Raw genomic sequence first — 21,187 nt, 5'->3', positions numbered from 1 at the left:
AGCACTTGGGAGGTTTTTATTTCTAATTCTTTAGAAATTAGAAATAAAATTCTAATAAAAATAAAAATACAATTCTGATGGTTTAGAAATTGTTTAGACAGGGCCCATCCTGAGCGACTTGTGGAGGGCTCTGAGCTCTGGAGCTGCCTCAGAGGGGTTTGGGCTCTGAAGGGTTTCAGAGCCCACCCTGTGGTGGCAGTCTGTGACATTTGCGAGTGGCAGCAGTGCCAGAGGCAGGAGCAGCCGGGCACAGCGAGGAGGTGACAATTATGTCACGCCTAAACAGCCTGGGGCTTGTGCCAGCCCCGGGGAGGGGGCGCAGGGCAGAGGTCGTGCTTGATGAAATCCACTGACAGCAGTAATCCCGCGGAAAAAACCTCAATTCACATGCAATTAAATCACTCTTGAAAGGGAAAAATAAAGCCAGAAAAACCTCAATTCACAGGCAATTAAATCACTCTTGAAAGGGAAAAAAGAAACCCAGCAGGACAATGCTCTGTGAGCAAACTGCTCTGGAATTCTCTGCTCGCTCCTCTTCCCTCCCTGCCTGACCTGGAGCCCTCCCCAGGGGGAAAATCCTGTTTGTACCTCAGGGATCCAGCACTGAGCACATCCCTGTCACCCCACGGGCCTGGCTGGACACTCAGGAGGAGCTCAGGCAGCAGCACCCCGGACATTCCCAAGGATTCCATTTAAACCACCCCAAAAACCTCCCTGTGCTCTCAGACCCTCTCTGCGTCCCGAGCAGCAGAGCCTCCAAACCATGCCAGGTTCCCTTTGATGGGATTTTTCCTTCCAGGTTATCCTGCTCCAGAATCCCTCCAGGTTATCCTGCTCCAGAATTCCTGCCAGGTTATCCTGCTCCACAACCCTGCCAGGTTATCCTGCTCCAGAATCCCTCCAGGTTATCCTGCTCCAGAATCCCTCCAGGTTATCCTGCTCCAGAATCCCTCCAGGTTATCCTGCTCCAGAATTCCTGCCAGGTTATCCTGCTCCACAATCCCTCCAGGTTATCCTGCTCCAGAATCCCTCCAGGTTATCCTGCTCCAGAATCCCTCCAGGTTATCCTGCTCCAGAATCCCTCCAGGTTATCCTGCTCCAGAATCCCTCCAGGTTATCCTGCTCCAGAATCCCTCCAGGTTATCCTGCTCCAGAATTCCTGCCAGGTTATCCTGCTCCAGAATCCCTCCAGGTTATCCTGCTCCAGAATTCCTCCCAGGTTATCCTGCTCCAGAATCTCTCCAGGTTATCCTGCTCCAGAATTCCTGCCAGGTTATCCTGCTCCAGAATTCCTGCCAGGTTATCCTGCTCCAGAATCCCTCCAGGTTATCCTGCTCCAGAATTCCTCCCAGGTTATCCTGCTCCAGAATCTCTCCAGGTTATCCTGCTCCAGAATTCCTGCCAGGTTATCCTGCTCCAGAATTCCTGCCAGGTTATCCTGCTCCAGAATCCCTCCAGGTTATCCTGCTCCAGAATTCCTGCCAGGTTATCCTGCTCCAGAATCCCTCCAGGTTATCCTGCTCCAGAATCCCTCCAGGTTATCCTGCTCCAGAATCCCTCCAGGTTATCCTGCTCCAGAATCCCTCCAGGTTATCCTGCTCCAGAATCCCTCCAGGTTATCCTGCTCCAGAATCCCTCCAGGTTATCCTGCTCCACAACCCTGCCAGGTTATCCTGCTCCAGAATCCCTCCAGGTTATCCTGCTCCAGAATCTCTCCAGGTTATCCTGCTCCAGAATTCCTCCAGGTTATCCTGCTCCAGAATCCCTCCAGGTTATCCTGCTCCAGGATCTCTACAGGATTTGCTGCCAACCCCAGGAGGGTTTTTGGGATCCTCTGAGGGAGCCACACCCCAGGCTCCTTTACCCCAAAGTTTCCCTCCTTCCTGAGGCTGTGGAATTCTTCTCCCAGAGTCCTGGGAATGTGAACAGCAGTGTCCTGGTGGTTACAAACCCAGCCACTCTTACCCAGCTCACCCAGGACAGGAGACACCCAGTGCCCCCGAATTCCTGAATCCCCTTTCAGCAGGGGAGGGTTCTGCAAACACACAGCTCCTGCAGCCAGGACAGGAGATCTGATCTCAGGGCTTTCCAAAGAGCTCTGGGAACAGGCGGATCCAGCAGGAACACAGCCTGGAATGGTCCAAATAAAGATTCCCGATGTTTTCCCCCCTCATTCCCACAGCTCCTGTCTCACAGCAAATCCGTGCTGGAATTCAGAGCACAGCACTCGGGTGCTCTCCCCTGTCTGGGTGCCAGAGGAAGGGCTCTGCTCACCCCAAAGCTTTTGGGTTTTTGTTTTTCCACAAAAAGAGCACATGAAATTAAATTTCTGGGGCTAATTAAAGAGAAGGTGATTTGCTTTAGGTCCCTGGACAGTCCCTCCCAGCCTGGGGTGTGTTAATTGTCCGCACTGAGAGCCCCAAACCCATCCTGCAGTCAATCCGCTGCTGATGGAAGGAACCTGCAGCACATTTGGGTTATTTATTTATTATTCTGAGGGTGTGTGAACAAAGAAAACCCCAAGCTCCAGCACCTCCAGGTGAAGCAGCACTATTGTGCCAATTATCTAAAGCCTAATTAACCACAGAGGATTGCTGTGGGTGCAGCATCCTGTAAACAAAAAATCTGCTTTTCATCTGGCAAAGCCTCCTGGGGATAACCAAACTTCCAGTGCCAAGGTCTGACCTGTGCCTGCAGCAGGGGCAGGGAAGGGAGGAAAACAGGGGTAGGAATCCCTGGGGAGAGAGGAAAACAGGGAAAAGAATCTCTGGGAAGGGAGGAAAGCAGGGATGGGAATTTCTGGGAAGAGAGGAAAACAGGGATGTGAATTTCTGGGAAGAGAGGAAAACAGGGGTAGGAATCCCTGGGGAGACAGGAAAACAGGGAAAAGAATCTCTGGGAAGAGAGGGAAACAGGGATGGGAATTTCTGGGAAGAGAGGAAAACAGGGATAGAAATCTCTGGGAAAAGAGGAAAACAGGGATAGGAACCTCTGGGAAGAGAGGAAAACAGGGATGGGAATTTCTGGGAAGAGAGGAAAACAGGGATGGGAATTTCTGGGAAGAGAGGAAAACAGGGATAGAAATCTCTGGGAAGAGAGGAAAACAGGGATAGGAACCTCTGCACGTTCAGCACTTCCACTGCAAACCGAGTGGGAAGAGTCCACGGCTCCATTTGTTGTGTTAATCCAGTGGTTTTAGATAAAATTCTGCTCAAATGCTCCCAAAAAGTCCCTTTTGTTCCCAGCTGAGCCCGTGACATCAGCAGCTGCTCTCCAAGACTAATTGGTTCTCACCAAATCTATCACAGAACAGCCTCTGACATCCTCAGCCCGAACTTCAGCAGGATTTAAAAACTGAGTAAATAGGTCTGGGGAGTCACATGCTGCAGCTGTAATTGAGGAGAGGCTATTTTTGTGCTTTAATTTTAATGCAATTTAAGATATTAAACTCAAACTGGTCCCTTTGAGATGCTCTGCACCGTCCCAGCCCCTCGGTCTGCAGGAGAAGGCAGGGAGGCTGTGCCAAGGTTTGATTATTTAAAAAATCCTTCTCATTGAGGGTTTGATCCATTTTACCTTCCTCAACACAGATGAAGTTATTGGGAAATTAATGAAAATCGTCTGCAGGGCGGTAGATTTTTATTCCTGTGCGCCTGCAAATGTGGTTCTCACCCCTGGGAGCATGGAAGGAAATCTCTGCTGAGGCTCCAGCAGCAGAATCGGGGCTGGGGCAATTTTCCCTGCCAGGATTTCCCTGGATTTTGGGGCTTTGTGAAGCAGAACCCCCTCGGAGCAATCACTGCAAACCCAGAAATACCCTCGGCTTTTGGGGGAAAGACAAAGGGAGCTGCGAGCACCAACATCCCCCACCTTTGCTGGAGGTGTGAAGGGATTGGTTACTGGGAAAAGGAGCAAAATCCTTCAGCTCATCCTCTGCCTTTCTTCCCTATTTCAACCATGGGAACGTTCACCAGGGGGCTCAAAACTGATTTTATTTTGTTTTATACCAAGTGACAGCCACTTCCAGATGTTTGCTGATTACGAAATATTTGGAAAAATAAATAAATAAAATATTTGAAAAACTTTTTTTTTTTTTTTAAAGAAAAATATATAAAAATAATTAATAAAAAGCTGAAATAAACTCCCATTCCAACAATCTGGGATTGCAGCACTTCTCACGCCCTGCCCCCTCTGAATGCCCCCAAAAGGATCAGGGGGTGTTTTATTCCCCACACTCCAAGCCAGAGCTGCTGTCCAGGAGGGAAAATGAGTTCAATAAACACATTTTTGTTTAAAAAAAAGTTATAAGCTTTTCTTTTTCTCCTCATCTCCCAAACCAAAATCCTTTCCCAAAAGTTGGAGTGAGGACCAGAGGCTCAATGAGCACAGGAAAATGGGGATTGGGAATTGAACTGGTGCTTCTGGATGGGGAATTGAACCTTTCCCCAGGAGACACCTCCAATTTTCCACCTTTTATTCCATCCTCTCCCCACCTCTGGCTGCCTCCCGGAGGAGCTCAGCCCTAAATCCAGCTGTTTTCAGGCAGGATGAACTCCCTGAGCTCCCAGGGCATTTCTCAGCCCAGGCCAGATGTGCTGATAATGCCATTAAACATTGCCGAGGCAAGACTGGAGGGCTCAAGGCTCCAAAAAAAATTGCTTTTCATCCCTCTCTGAGAAGCCAGGGAAGACCAAGAATATTCCCCGAGGTTCCCTTTCCAGGCTCAGGCACAGACAGGGTTTTGGTGCTCCTGAAAATGGGAATTGGGGTGCTCAGAGCTGCTCCAGCTGCAGGGTTTGATCTGCCAGGACCAGGCTGCCACAGAGCAATGTCTGATAGCGACAGCCCCGGGTGAACGGCACCGGCTCCTCTCGCCTCCAGGTGTGGAATTAACCCTGGCAAAATATGATTTATGTTGGACTCTCTGGGGCCGAGAGGAGTCAAAACAGAACGAAAAACACGCTGGGTCTGTTTACTAAAAAACCCCGATAATTCCGGGCAGTTTCCACGTCACTGTACAGAGGAGAAAAAGCCTTTACAGAATAATCGCGTCTTAAAGAAGCCTCACAACAATAATCCTCCCAAATCCTGCTCCCTTTCCTCCCAAAATCCTCCCTCGGAGGTGTCTGAGTGCTCGGGAAGCCTCTCCAGGAGCAAGATCCCAAGTTCCCGCGGTTCAGGGAGCGTTGGTGGAGGCCGCGTTTACCTGGCGCTGCTCAAATCCAAAGCTGGAATTTCCTGCCCCCAGCAGCGGCTCTGGCGCTGCAGAACAAGCACAGAGCTGTGCAAAAGTCAGGCTAAAAGCCATCTGTGATGAACTGGGGTGAGTTCATTCTTATTTTCCTGTGTTTCTGGTGAAAACCAAACTTTTTTGGATGCATCGCATGAAGAATTGCTGGAATATCCACAAAATTCCCTTCTGGCTCCAACCCGCCGCCCTTTCCAAACTCAGACCCGGCTTAATCCCAGAGGCAAGGGAAGGGGATCTGCCACCCAAACCAGGGCAAAAACCACCCCAAGGCAGAGAGAAGCTCAGCTACAAATCACAAAACATTTCCACATGGAGGCTTTTGGGTGTCAACTACGTTTTGTTTGGAAGATCAAAAATTGGGGCTCAGGGATGCTCCAGGGTGTTGAACATGAACTCTCCAGGGGCTGAAATGAACCCTCCAGGGGCTGAAATGAACCCTCCAGGGGGCTGAAATGAACCCTCCAGGGGCTGAAATGAACCCTCCAGGGGCTGAAATGAACCCTCCAGGGGGCTGAAATGAACCCTCCAGGGGCTGAAATGAACCCTCCAGGGTGCTGAAATGAACCCTGCAGGGGCTGAAATGAACCCTGCAGGGTGTTGAACATGACACGGTGCAGGAGCTCATGGAGACTTGAGGAAATCTTGGTTAAATCAGGAAAACCCGATCAGCTTCAATCAGGGAATGATGCTGAGGGGTTTTCAGTGCTTGCATCGGGTGGGGAACTCATGGCCAGAGGAAAAGAGAGGCCAAACATCGCACCCGCTGCCCCAGATGGGAGCTCGCTTCAGAAACACCCTTTAGATTACTACACCAGCATTGACCAAAACATTTCTGATCTAAAAATGGCAGCAAAGCGCCCCTGGCTCGTTGTGATCTCCTCACAAACCGTGTTTTGTGATTGTTAAATGTTGTTTTTCCCACGTGCCCTGCACTCCCCCTTGTCAGGGACCCTTTTCCCCTGCCGGAGGTGCCCTCTGAGGAGAGGAGGCTGCCGAGGCCTCCCTGTGCCAGAGGGGCCCTGTCCCTCCTCATCCCCTGCGATTCCTCAGCTGGGGGAGGACCTGAGGGGCTCCGTGGCCGTAAATCCAAGCCCTGCAGCCCTGGCTGGGCTCAGGCACTGCCTTCCCAGGGATTTCCAGTATCCTGCTGGCCCAGGAGGGCTCTGGGGGGCTCTCTGGGTGTCCCCATCACCAGGAGGGGCTCTCTGGGTGTCCCCATCACCAGGAGGGGCTCTCTGGGTGCCCCCAGGACCCAGGAGGGGCTCTCTGGGTGTCCCCATCACCAGGAGGGGATCTCTGGGTGTCCTCATGGCCCAGGAGGGGATCTCTGGGTGTTCCCAGGGCTCAGGAGGGGCTCTCTGGGTGTCCCCAGAGCTCAGGAGGGGCTCTCTGGGTGTCCCCATCACCAGGAGGGGCTCTCTGGGTGTCCCCAGAGCCCAGGAGGGGCAGGGAGCTGGGGAATGCCGTGGGAATGGGGCTGGAGCAGCACCAGCATCACCAGCACGGGCTCACAGTGCCAAGACACAGCTCCAGGCTCCCCCAACCCTCAGGTGTCGCTTCTCTCACACCTGGGTGAGGCTCAGCCCCACCTCAAGCCAGCTCAGGGCACAGAATTCCCTTTTTTGGTTAAATCCAAGCTCGTTCCTGCTCATTTGGAGTGGAGTCAAAGCCAGCGCTTCCCTTTCTGCCTCAGCAGGCAAGAGACCCCCGGGGCTGCCACCTGTGCCCAGCTCAGAGCCAGGGCTGGGCTGGCACAGGAATGTCCCTCTGTCCCTGCCACCGCTCCAAGAGCAGCACCAGGAACAGGGAAACGTCAGAAATCCCCCCAAAACAACAGGAACAACTCCTGCCCTGGCGGGGCTCCTTCCTGCCCAGCCAGCAGACCCATCCATGGATCCCTCTCTTTTTGGATCCCCTAAAAGCATTTTGTCCCTCTGACAAAGCATTTCAAACACAGATCTTGTACAGGCTTGAAAAGAAAACAGCCCCAAACCTGCTCTGTGCGAGCTGTGGGAATTCTGTGGGGGTGGAAAGAAAGAAAGGGTCAAAAATACAACCCAAAATATACCAAAATAACCCAAAATATTGCCCAAGTCCTGTTTCCTGGGAGCAGCTGTTGTGCTTCCCCTGCTCTGGAGGATTTCCAGGCTGGGGAGGGGGAGCCCACAGGACCACTCAGGACAGGCAGAAATTCCTGTTGTGTTTCCTAAAGGCATCAAATAAAGTTATATTTAACAAACCAAACACCTCACTGTCCTCTCCAAGAGCCAAAGACGTGACAACTCCCAACCAAAATTATCCCAAAAGCTTATCCCGAACTTCAGGGCCTTCTCCTTAGGCTGGGGCACATCGATGGGAATTCTGCCTCTCATCCCAAAATCTTACCCCAGCCTTCAGGGAGGAACTCTCTGGCTGCCACCCTGGAGCTGTGGGGATGGTGCACACCTGGAATTTCACTTTCCTGCCTGGAAAACCCCATTTATTTGTCCCTGTTCCTCCTCAAAGCAGAACCCTGAAAATATTCCGCATTTTATTGGAGTTCCCTGCTGCCCCTCCTGCCTCCTCAATCCCCCAGGAAAATTCCCCCGTGGAGAAATTCCAGCCATGATGAGATTCCCAAGAGAAGGGTTGTGAACCTGATGGAGCTGAATGGACTTGGGGCATCGGGGCTTCACTGAGTTCTGTCTTTTTTAAATGTAAAAAAGAAAACCGGAAAGAAAAAAAAAGTCAAAAATATCCACAGCAGCCAGCAAAATAAAATAAAATAAAATAAAAAATAAAATATAAAAAATAAAATAAAAATATAAAATATAAAAATAAAATATAATAATAAAATAAAATATAATAATAAAATAAAATATATAAAAAATAAAATAAAAAATAAAATCAATAAAATCAATAAAATCATTAGGGATGATGATGTGGAAGTGCAATTAAGTGTAATTCCCTGCGTGGAAATTCCTAGAAGTATTTGGCACTAAACAATATTGGGCTGGACTTAATAAAATCTCTTTATTAAGAACATTTCTGTGTGGTTCAAAAGGCCACAAAGGGTGGGTGGGGAGGGGAAGGTGATGGAAACCTCCCTCACCTTTGCGCAGGTAAATTCTGGGTGCTCAGGCCGCCCTGAAGCCTTTCCTGCTCCAAAATGTGATTTATTGCCACAAAAGCTCCCCCCTCCCCAGCGCTCCTGCCCTGAGCCACGGCCACGTGGCACGGCCAGACCATTCAAAAATATAAATAGAAAATGAAGCATTTTTGTGTTTGAGGCAGATGAATGTGGCCATCTGCTCCAGCAGCTTCCCAAAGCCTCTGAAACAGCAGCCTCTGGTGTCAACATTCTGCTCCTTCCCTCAGACTCCACCTTCAACCAGAAGCAGGGCTAAAAATACAGAAAAGCCACAGCCAGCGGCCCCGAGGCCTCCTTTGCTCGGTGATTTTCCATCTTAGCATAAATCACGGTATTTGTGTTTGGAACACCCCCGGCACGTTAAAGCACAAGGATCAGTGCTCTAAGCCAGACCAAACCGCTGTAAACCAGACCAAACCGCTGTAAACCAGACCAAACCGCTCCAAACCAGACCAAACCGCTCTAAACCAGACCAAACCGCTCCAAACCAGACCAAACCACTCTAAACCAGACCAAACCACTCTAAACCAGACCAAACCGCTCCAAACCAGACCAAACCGCTCTAAACCAGACCAAACCGCTCTAAACCAGACCAAACCGCTCTAAACCAGACCAAACCGCTCCAAACCAGACCAAACCGCTCCAAACCAGACCAAACCGCTCCAAACCAGACCAAACCGCTCCAAACCAGACCAAACCGCTCTAAACCAGACCAAACCGCTCCAAACCAGACCAAACCGCTCTAAACCAGACCAAACCGCTCTAAACCAGACCAAACCGCTCCAAACCAGACCAAACCGCTCCAAACCAGACCAAACCGCTCCAAGCCAGACCAAACCGCTCTAAGCCAGACCAAACCGCTGTAAACCAGACCAAACCGCTCCAAACCAGACCAAACCGCTCTAAACCAGACCAAACCGCTCCAAACCAGACCAAACCGCTCTAAACCAGACCAAACCGCTCTAAACTAGACCAAACCACTCTAAACCAGACCAAACCGCTCCAAACCAGACCAAACCGCTCTAAACCAGATCAAACCGCTCTAAACCAGACCAAACCGCTCTAAACCAGACCAAACCGCTCTAAACCAGACCAAACCGCTCTAAACCAGACCAAACCGCTCTAAACCAGATCAAACCGCTGTAAACCAGATCAAACCGCTCTAAACCAGATCAAACCGCTTTAAGCCAGACCAAACCGCTCTAAACCAGATCAAACCGCTCTAAACCAGACCAAACCGCTCCAAACCAGACCAAACCGCTCCAAACCAGACCAAACCGCTCTAAACCAGACCAAACCGCTCTAAACCAGACCAAACCGCTCTAAACCAGACCAAACCGCTCTAAACCAGACCAAACTGCTGTAAACCAGACCAAACCGCTCTAAGCCAGACCAAACCTCTCTAAGCCAGACCAAACTGGAGCGTGTGCCTGTCCAAAGTCAGGCTTTGCCACTTTCTCTCTGAATTCTCTCCCAGATTCTGTTACAGCACAAACGTGGCAATAAATGCAGGAAAAAATACAGGACTGAAAAAACCCAATGAACAAAATAATTCCAACCCACACACTCCTGCACAGCCAGATTTGCCATCCTGCTCTTCAGAGTCCCAAATTCCCCACGGTTTGGAGAAAACAACCCTGGGTGTCCCTACCTATAAAGGACAGCAAAGCTGGGTCATCCTGGAGAGACGGGAAACGGACCCCGAGCAGCTCCCAAACCCCCAAGGGAAGGGAGTTTATTCATTTCCCAGGAAGTTCCAAATTAAATAATGTAAATATTGACGGAGGAGCCCACACGAGGCACTGCAGGGGAGTGGGAGGACGGCTCGGAGCAGAGCGTGTGGTTGTTATTTTAATGAACACTTGGTCCTAACGAGATCAAAATACAGAATTGTCTGCGTGGAGCGGCTCGAGCGGAGCCGGGAGAGGTTCCAACAGCAGCCAGGTCCTGCCCGGGTTGGTGCTCACCCCTTTGTGCCAAGCCCAGGGCTGGGTTATTGATGACACTTGGAGAGCAGATAAATCAATACAGGGACACCCCAGCTGGGGCTGGCACAGCAGAAATGTCCCACCCGGAGCTGCTGAACGTCCCCAAGCACCCCAGACCTGCCCCTGGAGCACAAACGGGCACAGCCAAGCACCAGGAGCTCCCAAAGCGGCCCTGGAGGCTCCTGCACTGCAGAATCCTCAGGCGCACAATGGAATCCCAGCCCCGCTAGGATGAAGTCATTTACATCTAATTTACATCATTAAATGCAAGACAAAAGGGCCAACCTGGGCACAGCTCGCACCTCCAGGCTCATTTCCACACCAGCAGAAGTTGCTGTTTTTACCCGAACCCAGCGTTTTTCCTCTGGTTTGTCCTGCTGGGCAGCGCCGCTGTAAACACGCGGCTCTCCGGTGAGCAGAGCAAAAAAAAACAATTCAAAACTCCAGAAAAAGACAGGAACGCTCAGAGATCTCGGCTCCCACAGCTCCCTGCCCACAGAGCCACCCCGTTCCTTTGGGTGGCTTCATTTCATCATCACAAAGCCAGGGAGAGCAGGAAAATCCCCAAACAATGCTCATTTAGCACCAAATCCACTCGGATCTCTGAGCACCGTGTGAGACACAGCTCCAGGCTGCGGGATCAGGATGCGGCACAGAATTAATGCTCATGTTCACAGACATCTTTATTCAGAGATGCGCGACTCAAAATTAGTTCGGAGGCATCAGTGAGATAATAAATATTAGTGACTCTCTGCTCCAATTACCAGTCTGTCTGGGCAATTTTTTCCTGTAAAAACAAAAGCCCAGAGCTATCCATGTATTTTCATTCCAACAGATTTCAAATGCCATGCCAGGGGTTTCTACAACCATTCCATTTGTCTTTAATCCCCGCTCAGAACAGAAACCTGAGCACAATCTGTCTCTGAGGCAGATTTGAGACAACTTCATAAACTAAAACCTCACAGCTTGTAGCTGAGCTTTAACTGCTTCAGCCGGAGCTGCCAGTGAGCACCAGGCAGCACCGCCACCAACCTGCCCCCAAATCACGGCTCTGCCTCACAACCGTGCCCAAAACTCTGCTCCAGCCCGGAATGTGAAACGTCCAACCAGGCCAGTGTTAATTAAAGAGCTGGAATTTGTTACTCGGCAGCAACAGAAGCATCCTCCAGCCCCGTGGTCTGAAATTCCAGATCCTGACCGCTCTTCCCCCGGAGCAGGAGCTGCCAGAGGTTCCCAAGTGGGCGGCACAGAAGGCACCGAGCACCCCCATCACTGATTCAGGCACAGGTTTCCCTGTGCAGGCACCGATGCTTCTCGATCAAAGTATAATCAAAAATAGGAAATGTTATTTTCCATTCTACCCTCATCATTTATTTCACTGCCCTATAAACTGGTGGGCTTCTGTGGGCTGGTTGGGGTTTTTTCCCTCCCCCAAAACACCCCAAAAGGGCACATTTTGTCTGTTACACAAAAGCCCCTTGGCTTTGCCTCTGCTGGAGCTGTAATTCACGGAGGGTGAGGTGGCCAGGGAGGCTCCAGCACCTGTGGTGAGCTGGCAGGAGCCCGTGGTGACCTGAGGATGGTTCCCCCTACAGAGAGCGGAGCCCATCAATTGCATCCAAAGGAAAATGGAAGCGCAGACACGACGGGTGAAGGCAGAGCTCCTCTGGGTGCGGAGCCAGCGAGAGGAATCTGTGAGGAGCCGCAAAGTCCGACTGCTCCGTGTGCAGGAAGGAGCGTTCGTGATGAGCACCGCAGAGCCCGAGCACGGAGCCGCCTCCCGCAGCAGACACCGCTCCGCTCATTCCCGCACTGCCAGCCCCGCCGAGGCTGCGGGACACCGGGCGGTGAGGGCTGGTGACATCCCCTGGCTGAGTGCCCTGAAGGGGTGAGTGCCCTCCGGTGATTTAGAGGGGAAAAGTTAAATAAAATTACAGAAAAAAAGGACTCGGAGCATCTCCAGCGCCCGCCTCGCGCACGGAAAACGGATCCAGCAGCGTGTGCGCGTCAGCCGGAGGCACCCAGGGGATGAGCCCGCGCTGCCCGCGGGGTCCCTGAGCCTCCCGGAGCCCGTCCCGGGACAGCCCGAGCGGGGTCCGGGCCCAGAGGCAGAACCAGCCCCGGCTCCGAGCCCCGCGGGACGCCCGCGGCTGCTGCGGCTGCTGCACAGCGCGGAGCGCTCCGTGCCCGGAGCTCAGCTGGGGATGCTGCGCTGCGGGGAGCGGAACCGGGACCGCCGCCGGAACCAGCCAGGGACACCGGCAGGAACAACCCGGGACCAGCCCGGGACCACCGGCAGGAGCAACCCGGGACCACCGGCAGGAACAGCCCGGGACCAGCCCGGGACCCATCAGAGCAGCACGACTCCACCGCCTCCGGTCCCCACGGCGGTGCGGGTGATGCTCCCGGAGATGGGATGGGATGGGGGTGATGCTCCGGGAGATGGGATGGGATGCGGATGGTGCTCCGGGAGATGGGATATAGGTGATGCTCCGGGAGATGGGATGCAGATGGTGCTCCGGGAGATGTGATGCAGGTGATGCTCCGGGAGATGGGATGCGGGTGATGCTCCGGGAGATGGGATGCGGGTGATGCTCCGGGAGATGGGATGGGATGCGGGTGATGCTCCGGGAGATGGGATGCGGGTGATGCTCCGGGAGATGGGATGGGATGCGGGTGATGCTCCGGGAGATGGGATGGGATGCGGGTGATGCTCCGGGAGATGGGATGCGGGTGCTTCCCCCGCCGCTTGGATAGCGGATGTTTTTCCCGGCGCTGGGATAGCGGATGTTTTTCCCGGCTCCGGGATGCGGCTGTTTCTCGCGGCGGGTCCCCGCCATCTCCCCGCTCCGCCACCCTCCTGCGCTCCCCCCGCCCCGGAGCAACCGGTGGGACCCCCTCGCCCCACACTCGCCCTGGGGAGGGCAGGACGAGCCCCGCTTACCTCGCAGCGCGGCCGTCCAGCTGCACAGCCCCAGCAGCAGCAGCAGCCGCCGGTGCAGGCGCGGGGCTCCTCCGCCCATGCTGAGCCCGCAGCGCCGGGGACGGGGCCGGGGATGGAGCCGGGGACGGAGCCGGGGATGGAGCCGGGGATGGAGCCGGGGATGTGGAGCCGGGGATGCGGAGCCGGGGATGCGGAGCCGGGGATGCGGAGCCGGGGATGCGGAGCCGAACTCCAGCCAGAGAATCGCCGGGGTTTTTGGGGGGCTTTCCCCGCTCCTCTCGCCCGCGCTGCGGGGCTCCCGGGGATGCGGCTCCCGGGGCCGCGGTGCGGGCTCCGCTCCCCGCTCCGGCCGCCGCCGACTCCGGGGCCGCGGCGCGCGCCCGCATCACTAATGAGCCGCCCCTCCCCCCGCAGCCAATTAGGGGCGCGCGGGGCGGGTCCTGCCGGCGGCGCGCGCGCAGGTGGGGGGGGGGGATGGCGACACGCGAGACCCCCCCCCCCCCAAAGTGCGGCGGGGGAGGGGCAGCCAGGTGAGCTGGGACACGCCCAGGTGAGCTGGGGATCTCACAGGTGCGGGTGGGGTGGGGTCACACCCAGGTGAGTGGGATGGGGACACGCCCAGGTGAGTGGGACACACCCAGGTGAGTGGGATGGGGACAAGCCCAGGTGAGTGGGATGGGGACACGCCCAGGTGAGTGGGACACGCCCAGGTGAGTGGGACACACCCAGGTGAGTGGGATGGGGACACGCCCAGGTGAGTGGGATGGGGACACGCCCAGGTGAGTGGGACACACCCAGGTGAGTGGGACACGCCCAGGTGAGTGGGATGGGGACACGCCCAGGTGAGTGGGACACGCCCAGGTGAGTGGGACACGCCCAGGTGAGTGGGATGGGGACGCACCCGCACCCAGGTGAGTGGGACACGCCCAGGTGAGTGGGATGGGGACACGCCCAGGTGAGTGGGACACGCCCAGGTGAGTGGGATGGGGTCACACCCCGGTGAGTGGGATGGGGACACACCCAGGTGAGCGGGACACGCCCAGGTGAGTGGGATGGGGACACGCCCAGGGCCAGCCCCGCCCTGTCCCCACCGGGAGTGCGGGACCCCCAGCCCCGCCCCGGGAGAGCCGCTGGAAGCAGCCCCGCTGTCCCAGGCTGTGACACCCGGGCAAGGCCCCACGCCCTCCCTGCCCCTCTCCACTCTCCCCACATCACTCTACCCTTTAAACTCGCACATTTGGGCCCAAACCCCCAAAAAGTGCATTCCTGTGACCAGGAACAGGATGAAAAGCCCCCCAAGCCCACCTGCCCCGTTCTGGGCTGTTGTTACCAATATTGCAGGGGGCTGTGATCTAAAATTCCGTTTCTAGCCAGCAGCAGCAGCAGTTTCCCTTCCCCAGCTAATTACACATCAATGTTTTTATCCCACGCCTGATCAGGACGCACCACAAGGGTCCAAGGCCAAAAACTCCTGGCTCTGCCCAAGTGGAACCACGGCTGCTCTGCTCTGGATAAATCCGATCAGGGAGAGGATGGGAAGCAAAGGCAGCACCTGAAGGGAAGGGCAGGGCTGGAGGAGGAGTAGTGGTCATAACGAGCAGCAGCTCTGCCAGGCTCTGTCCTTGGATGCAGGATTTGGGGGACTGGTGGTGTTTTCTCTGCAGTGGGCAGAGGAAAGGGGAAAAGCCATGGTGAATCGTGTGTGTCAGAGCTGTGTGGGACACAAACCCCATTGTAACGGGGCAGGAGAAGGCACAACATGAGATTTGATGCTCAGGAGTGGAGATTCCCACGGCACAGGGCAGGAACAGCTGGGCCGTGTTTGTATCGCGGTGCCCACACGGAATTCTGGCTGCGGGAGGGGAGCACGGCGGGATTCCAGCCAAGATGCTGCAATTGTGTGTCCATTCCTCTTTCTCTGGGAAATCAACTCCATTTCCACTGGGGCCCAGAGAAGAGTTCAGGGTTCATCCCCCTTCTGGAAATCCACTCCATTTCCATCCCCCTTCTGGAAATCAACTCCATTTCCACCCCCCTTCTGGAAATCAACTCCATTTCCATCCCTCTTTCGGGAAATCAACTCCATTTCCATCCCCCTTTTTGAAATCAACTCCATTTCCATCCCCCTTTTTGAAAATCAACTCCATTTCCACCCCCCTTCTGGAAATCAACTCCATTTCCATCCCCCTTCTGGAAATCCACTCCATTTCCATCCCCCTTCTGGAAATCAGCTCCATTTCCATCCCTCTTTCGGGAAATCAACTCCATTTCCATCCTCCTTTTTGAAATCAACTCCATTTCCATCCCCTTTTTGAAAATCAACTCCATTTCCATCCCCCTTCTGGAAATCAGCTCCATTTCCATCCCTCTTTCGGGAAATCAACTCCATTTCCATCCCCCTTCTGGAAATCAACTCCATTTCCATCCCCTTTTTGAAAATCAACTCCATTTCCATCCCCCTTCTGGAAATCAGCTCCATTTCCACCCCTCTTTCGGGAAATCAACTCCATTTCCATCCTCCTTTTAGAAATCAACTCCATTTCCACCCCCTTTTTGAAAATCAACTCCATTTCCACCCCTCTTTCGGGAAATCAACTCCATTTCCATCCCCTTTTTGAAATCAACTCCATTTCCATCCCCTTTTTGAAATCAACTCCATTTCCACCCCTCTTCTGGAAATCAGCTCCATTTCCATCAGGCCCCAGCCCAGAGCAGGGTTTGGGGCTGATCCCATCCCTGAGTTCTCCCCATCCCAGCCTCCCTGACCCCAAACCCCGCTCAGTTTCAGGTTTGGGGGGCTCAGCTCCCACTGACAAAATGCAGTTTTGCACTCCCTGCCCGGCAGCAGGGTCGGTTCCATTTGAAGAGCCGGGCTCTGCTCCTGGTCCTGCTTTGTGCTGGCTTCAGGAGGAAACAAATAATTAAAGCAAAAGGAATTTGTAAACAAAATTTTAACAGAGAGGGGGGGAAAAGAAAATATCAATATCTGAGCACATCCCGTCAGAAGATTCCTTATCCCCTCACCAACACGTGTTTGCCAGGCTCGAGCTCACAGTGAGGCAAAGACATGGAGAAAATACATGAAAAATACATTTTCTTCAACAGGCTCTTAGGTCGTTTCACTGCGTTCGAATCTGGCAAGGAAAAGAAAAACAAAAATAAAAAATCAAAATCGAAATTAAAAATAAAAATAAAAAATCAAAATCAAAAATAAAAAATCAAAATCAAAATTAAAAATAAAAATAAAAATAAAAATAAAAATAAAAAATCAAAATCAAAATTTAAAATTAAAATGAAAATAAAAATTAAAATTAAAATAAAAATAAAAATGAAAATAAAAATTAAAAATTAAAAATAATTTAAATTTAAATAAAAATAAAAATTAAAATTACAATTCAAATTAAAAATCCCAAACAAAACCCAAATCAAACAAAAACCCCATGGAGGGGAAGTTTTCACGTGGCAGAGCATCCTCGCGAGCCTGCCCACGTCAGCAGCCTCTTCCTGGTGCACACAGAGCCACTTCTGCCTCGAGCCCCACTAATTATGGATTTTTGCCTACGCCACGGAGTCTGTGTTTGGTGCTTCAGATAAAAATACCGAGTCCTCAGTTTATAACGCAGCTCTGATGGGGAAGGAGAGAGCAAAAGTAGAAATAAGGGCAGCAGCTGTGGCTTCAATCAGCGCACTTGGAAATGGAAATAAGCAGAATATTCCACAAAAATAAAATCTCAGGGTGAGGCAGCTTCTTCTGAGCGGGTGGAGCGCAGCTCAAGCTGAAGTGATCCGTCCTTTAAGCGCTGCTGCAGAATAAATCAAACTGCAGAATAAACACAGGAGTGAAGCTCTGCGCACACCAGGGCACTTCAGTGATTCCAGGAACGGAGGCCTGGCCCACGTTCCACATCTGGAGCCTGCGTTTCCTGGAAACTCCGAGCCTGAACTTTGAGGCAGCTGCATCAAAACCCCAGGGAAAAATAAAAATCCCAAAGGAGAATTTTGGTTTGGTTTGGCCTTCCTTGAACGCCTTGACCCAGCAGGCACATCCCAGCTGGAAAGCGCCCCTGGGAGGGGCAGAGAATCCAGAACCCCGAATCTCCACAGGAACCTGTGGGCTCCTTGTCCCCATCTCGGGTTTGTTCTTGGGCTAAATCCATCCAGGGAGAGAGGAACAGCCCTGGCCACCAGGAGCTCTGTGAGCCAGCCCTGGCCACCAGGAGCTCCCTGAGCCAGCCCTGGCCACCAGGAGCTCTGTGAGCCAGCCCTGGCCACCAGGAGCTCTGTGAGCCAGCCCTGGCCACCAGGAGCTCTGTGAGTCAGCCCTGGCCACCAGGAGCTCTGTGAGCCAGCCCTGGCCACCAGGAGCTCCCTGAGCCAGTCCTGGCCACCAGGAGCTCCCTGAGCCAGCCCTGGCCACCAGGAGCTCTGTGAGCCAGCCTGGCCACCAGGAGCTCTGTGAGCCAGCCCTGGCCACCAGGAGCTCTGTGAGCCAGCCCTGGCCACCAGGAGCTCTGTGAGCCAGCCCTGGCCACCAGGAGCTCTGTGAGCCAGCCCTGGCCACCAGGAGCAACCTGAGCCAGCCCTGGCCACCAGGAGCTCCCTGAGCCAGCCTGGCCACCAGGAGCTCTGTGAGCCAGCCCTGGCCACCAGGAGCTCTGTGAGCCAGCCCTGGCCACCAGGAGCTGTCCAGGCATGGATTGTGCAGAGATAAAAGTGCTGGGTTCCACAGGACACCAGGAATATCCAAAACTGCTGAAATTCAGCTTTTTCTTCCTCTGCCCTCGAGTTTGGGACACTCCAGCTGCCCCTGCTGTCCCAGACTCACCGAAGTGAAGGAGTTTGGGATCCCCTGGTGTTTATAGAACACATTCCCCCATCCCTGCCCCATCCAGGATCTCAATCTGCCCAGCCAGCAATAAAAACAGATATTGGAGATCGGTTCTGGGCACACTCCCCCATCCCTGCCCCATCCAGGATCCTGCTCTGCCCAGCCAGCAATAAAACCACAGACTGGATATTTGGATATTCTGTGCAAGCCTTTCCTCATCCCTGCCTCTGGAATTCCTTCCTCAGCCCGGGATTCCTGTGTTCCCCCAGCCCAGGGGGCTCTGTGCACTCACAGCCTCCTCCTGGGGCCTTCTGCCCCTTCCAGGCAGAATTCCCTCTGCATTCCCACAGCTCACAGTGCTGAATTTCAAAGTTCATAACACAGGATTCTCAAAATTCACGGCACCAAATAAAAGTTTTATCATTTTCTCCTCTGGTGCATCACCTCCTCTGCACACAGCCCCCGTGGCTCTGTGTCTCTATGTGACTTTGCAAATCTCACAAAATAGTGAATTTCTGCCCCGAGCAGTGAGACACAAACTGGATCCAGGCCCAAAAGGAGCCCTGGCAGAGAGAACTGCAGAACTTGAACAGAACACCTCTGACAGCCTTTAATCAGTTTAATCACTTCTGCTCCCGTTTGGGTTTCGCAGCCCTCTCAAGTTTTTTTTTGTTATTTTGTTTCATATCAATAATAAAAAATAAATATAGAAACCCTTTTATTTCAAAAGATAAACTTCATCCTCCTCAGAGATGAGAAAAAAACCCTTTAAAAACCCTCATGGTGTTTCTCTAAACAATTCCCAGCCACTTGCTTTCAAGTGAAGTCCCCATTTGATCTGTCACAAGCCAGCAGCTCTGATGAGCTGAAAATCTATATTATTTTTTAATTCATTAATCCAAGATGAAACACAATGCAATTATTTGCATTTCCCTGTGTTTGCTCGTTCCAGAGAGCGATGGGGAGCGCAGAGCAAAGTGGATCTGATAAAAAGTGAAATGTTGGGGTGGTTGGCTGAGCTCAGGATGGGGAACTGTGCATCAGCATCCAGGGGGGCAACAACATCTGAATTCCACTCGTTGATTTTAGGAATCATAAGACCCAGGCATTTCAAAAATGTCATAATTTTCATACCTAATTTGCTCTTTGATTTGTAATTTGGGGAAATCACCCGCACTTGAAATTTCACCTGCAGCATTTCCTCCAACAGGGCGAGGAAGAATTCCGACTTCAGCATTCATCATTGTTTCATTATGATTTAATTCCAGCCCCCTTTTTCAAACCCGTGCTTTGTTCCCACCTCCGCTGGCACCTCCGGGGGCTGTGGATAATTGGGAAGATAAGGAAGGCCTGGAGGTGGCACTGGGGGCTCTGGGACGGGCACAAGGTGGGGATTGTTGGAGTCTGGGATGCAGAGTGCGTGCCCTTGTTTCTGATACTTAGTTATAACATCCAGAAAAACACTGGATTTCATATAACATGAAATTCATGGGCATGTTTTCATGGTGATACATGAGAACAAATGTTAAAGTTAGATGGAAAAAGCTAAAAGTGTAAGTGTGTAGATTAAAAAGATTTTTTAATCACTGGGTGAAAAAGTTTAGAGAACAGGAGACAGGATGGAGGATTTAGGGTGTTGTCTCTTGTCCTTCTTCTTTCTTCTTCATGTTCTTCTCCTGGAGGTTTTTGGGTGACAGTGAGTGATTGGACAGAAAATGCCACAGTGCAGCACAGAGGTGAAGGGTCATTGGGTCATTAAGGAAAATAATACACGTGTCTATTGTTAATTGGGTAAAAATAGGTGTAAAGATTAAAGAACTGCGTATTTCTGGGCCGTTTTGTGCATCAGACACAAAGTGTGCCACAAGGCCTTGTTTGTACCATCAGAAGAAAGAAATCTGCCAAATTGCAAAGATGAACCTTGTGCAGCCAGCCTGGAGAGACCTGTCCAGTTCTGTGATGACCTTTTAATAAACACGAGAAACAAGATTCTAACGAGCTCGGGAGTTTTCTTGAATCATAAGAACTGAGATAAGCAGGGCTCCCCACCAGGGAGGATCCCAAAAGAATTCAGTCCAAAGGAGGCTGAGAAATCCAAGAATAAAAAGAAAAATACAGAAGAGACGCAGCAGAAACAGAGAAACAGAAAAAGGATTTTTTAGAGAAAAGTTACAGGGATGGGCACATCTCGGTGGCCTCGGAGGGTTTCTCCACCGGGGTTGTGTCAGAGGTCAGGGCCCAAAGGGAGTTTCCTCTGGACATGGTGCAGCCCCAGGAGCCTGGGAAGGACACAACAACCTGAAAATTTACTGAAATGAAACTGCAAACACGTTTGGCTTGGCCAGGGACGCTCCCGTGCCTGGATTGTCCGCAGTTCCGCCTCCCTCTGGAAAAACCTCCCGTTATTTCCCCCTAATTAACACAGGGCTGCCCTTAATTAAACACCCCTCTGCCCTTACTGGGCTCCCTCCGGTGCTCCTGCAGTGGCCACCCCAGGGCCACTTCCCAGGAGCAGCAGGAAAAGGGCCCTGGAGCTTTTCCTTCGTCATTCCCGTTCGATCCGCTGGGCCGGCGCCCAGGGCTCGGAATTATCCCAAATCAGCCAAAACCCGGGACTGGGCTCGGGGAGCTCGGGCGTGAGGCACAGCGAGGAGCTGAGATGTTCCTGAAGCTCCCAATCATTTCAGACCAGAGAAACACGGGGAAGGTGCTGGGGACAGGGACACTTGGCACGTCCCATGGCATCCCGACGTTCCGGTGGGATCAAGGGTTGGAATTTCGGCATTCCCGAGCACTTCTGGCTCCGTGCAGCAGAGGGAAGCAGCCGGCGCCGGAACGTGCTCGGGCACCGAGGATTTCGTGGCTTAATTTTGCTCAGCCCAAACGCGGTGAGCTCTGCAAGCGGCCTTGGCTGGGAGACAAAGAGGAATTTCCTCTGGCTTTAGGGAAAACTCCCCGAGCTCAGGAAAAAGAACCCAGCAAAGTGGGGTGCAGGGTTTTGTCTTGCTTGTCCAGGCTTCAGGTGTCGGTGTTTGACCAGAAAAAC

The 21,187-nt window shown here is 52.6% G+C and overlaps 1 protein-coding gene across 2 annotated transcripts in view; it reads right to left on the bottom strand.

Annotated features, from left to right (window-relative positions):
• The window catches only part of UNC5D (unc-5 netrin receptor D), a 94,066-nt gene extending 80,471 nt beyond the window's left edge, over positions 1-13,595 (bottom strand). For both annotated transcript variants that reach the window (XM_088068415.1, XM_014259528.2), the window contains exon 1: positions 13,314-13,595. In XM_088068415.1, coding sequence (XP_087924541.1) covers positions 13,314-13,392 — 79 coding nt within the window. In that variant the 5' untranslated portion in view covers positions 13,393-13,595. The remainder of the gene's footprint in view (positions 1-13,313) is intronic.
• Positions 13,596-21,187: the final 7,592 nt, after the last annotated feature.

This window comes from Pseudopodoces humilis, chromosome 30, assembly GCF_049639895.1.
Source record: "Pseudopodoces humilis isolate 2021_Gansu_Grassland_sample_001 chromosome 30, ASM4963989v1, whole genome shotgun sequence".
Taxonomy (NCBI): Eukaryota; Metazoa; Chordata; class Aves; order Passeriformes; family Paridae; genus Pseudopodoces; species Pseudopodoces humilis.
Note: the sequence above shows the minus strand (reverse complement) of the source record. Positions and strands in the feature narration are given on the sequence as shown.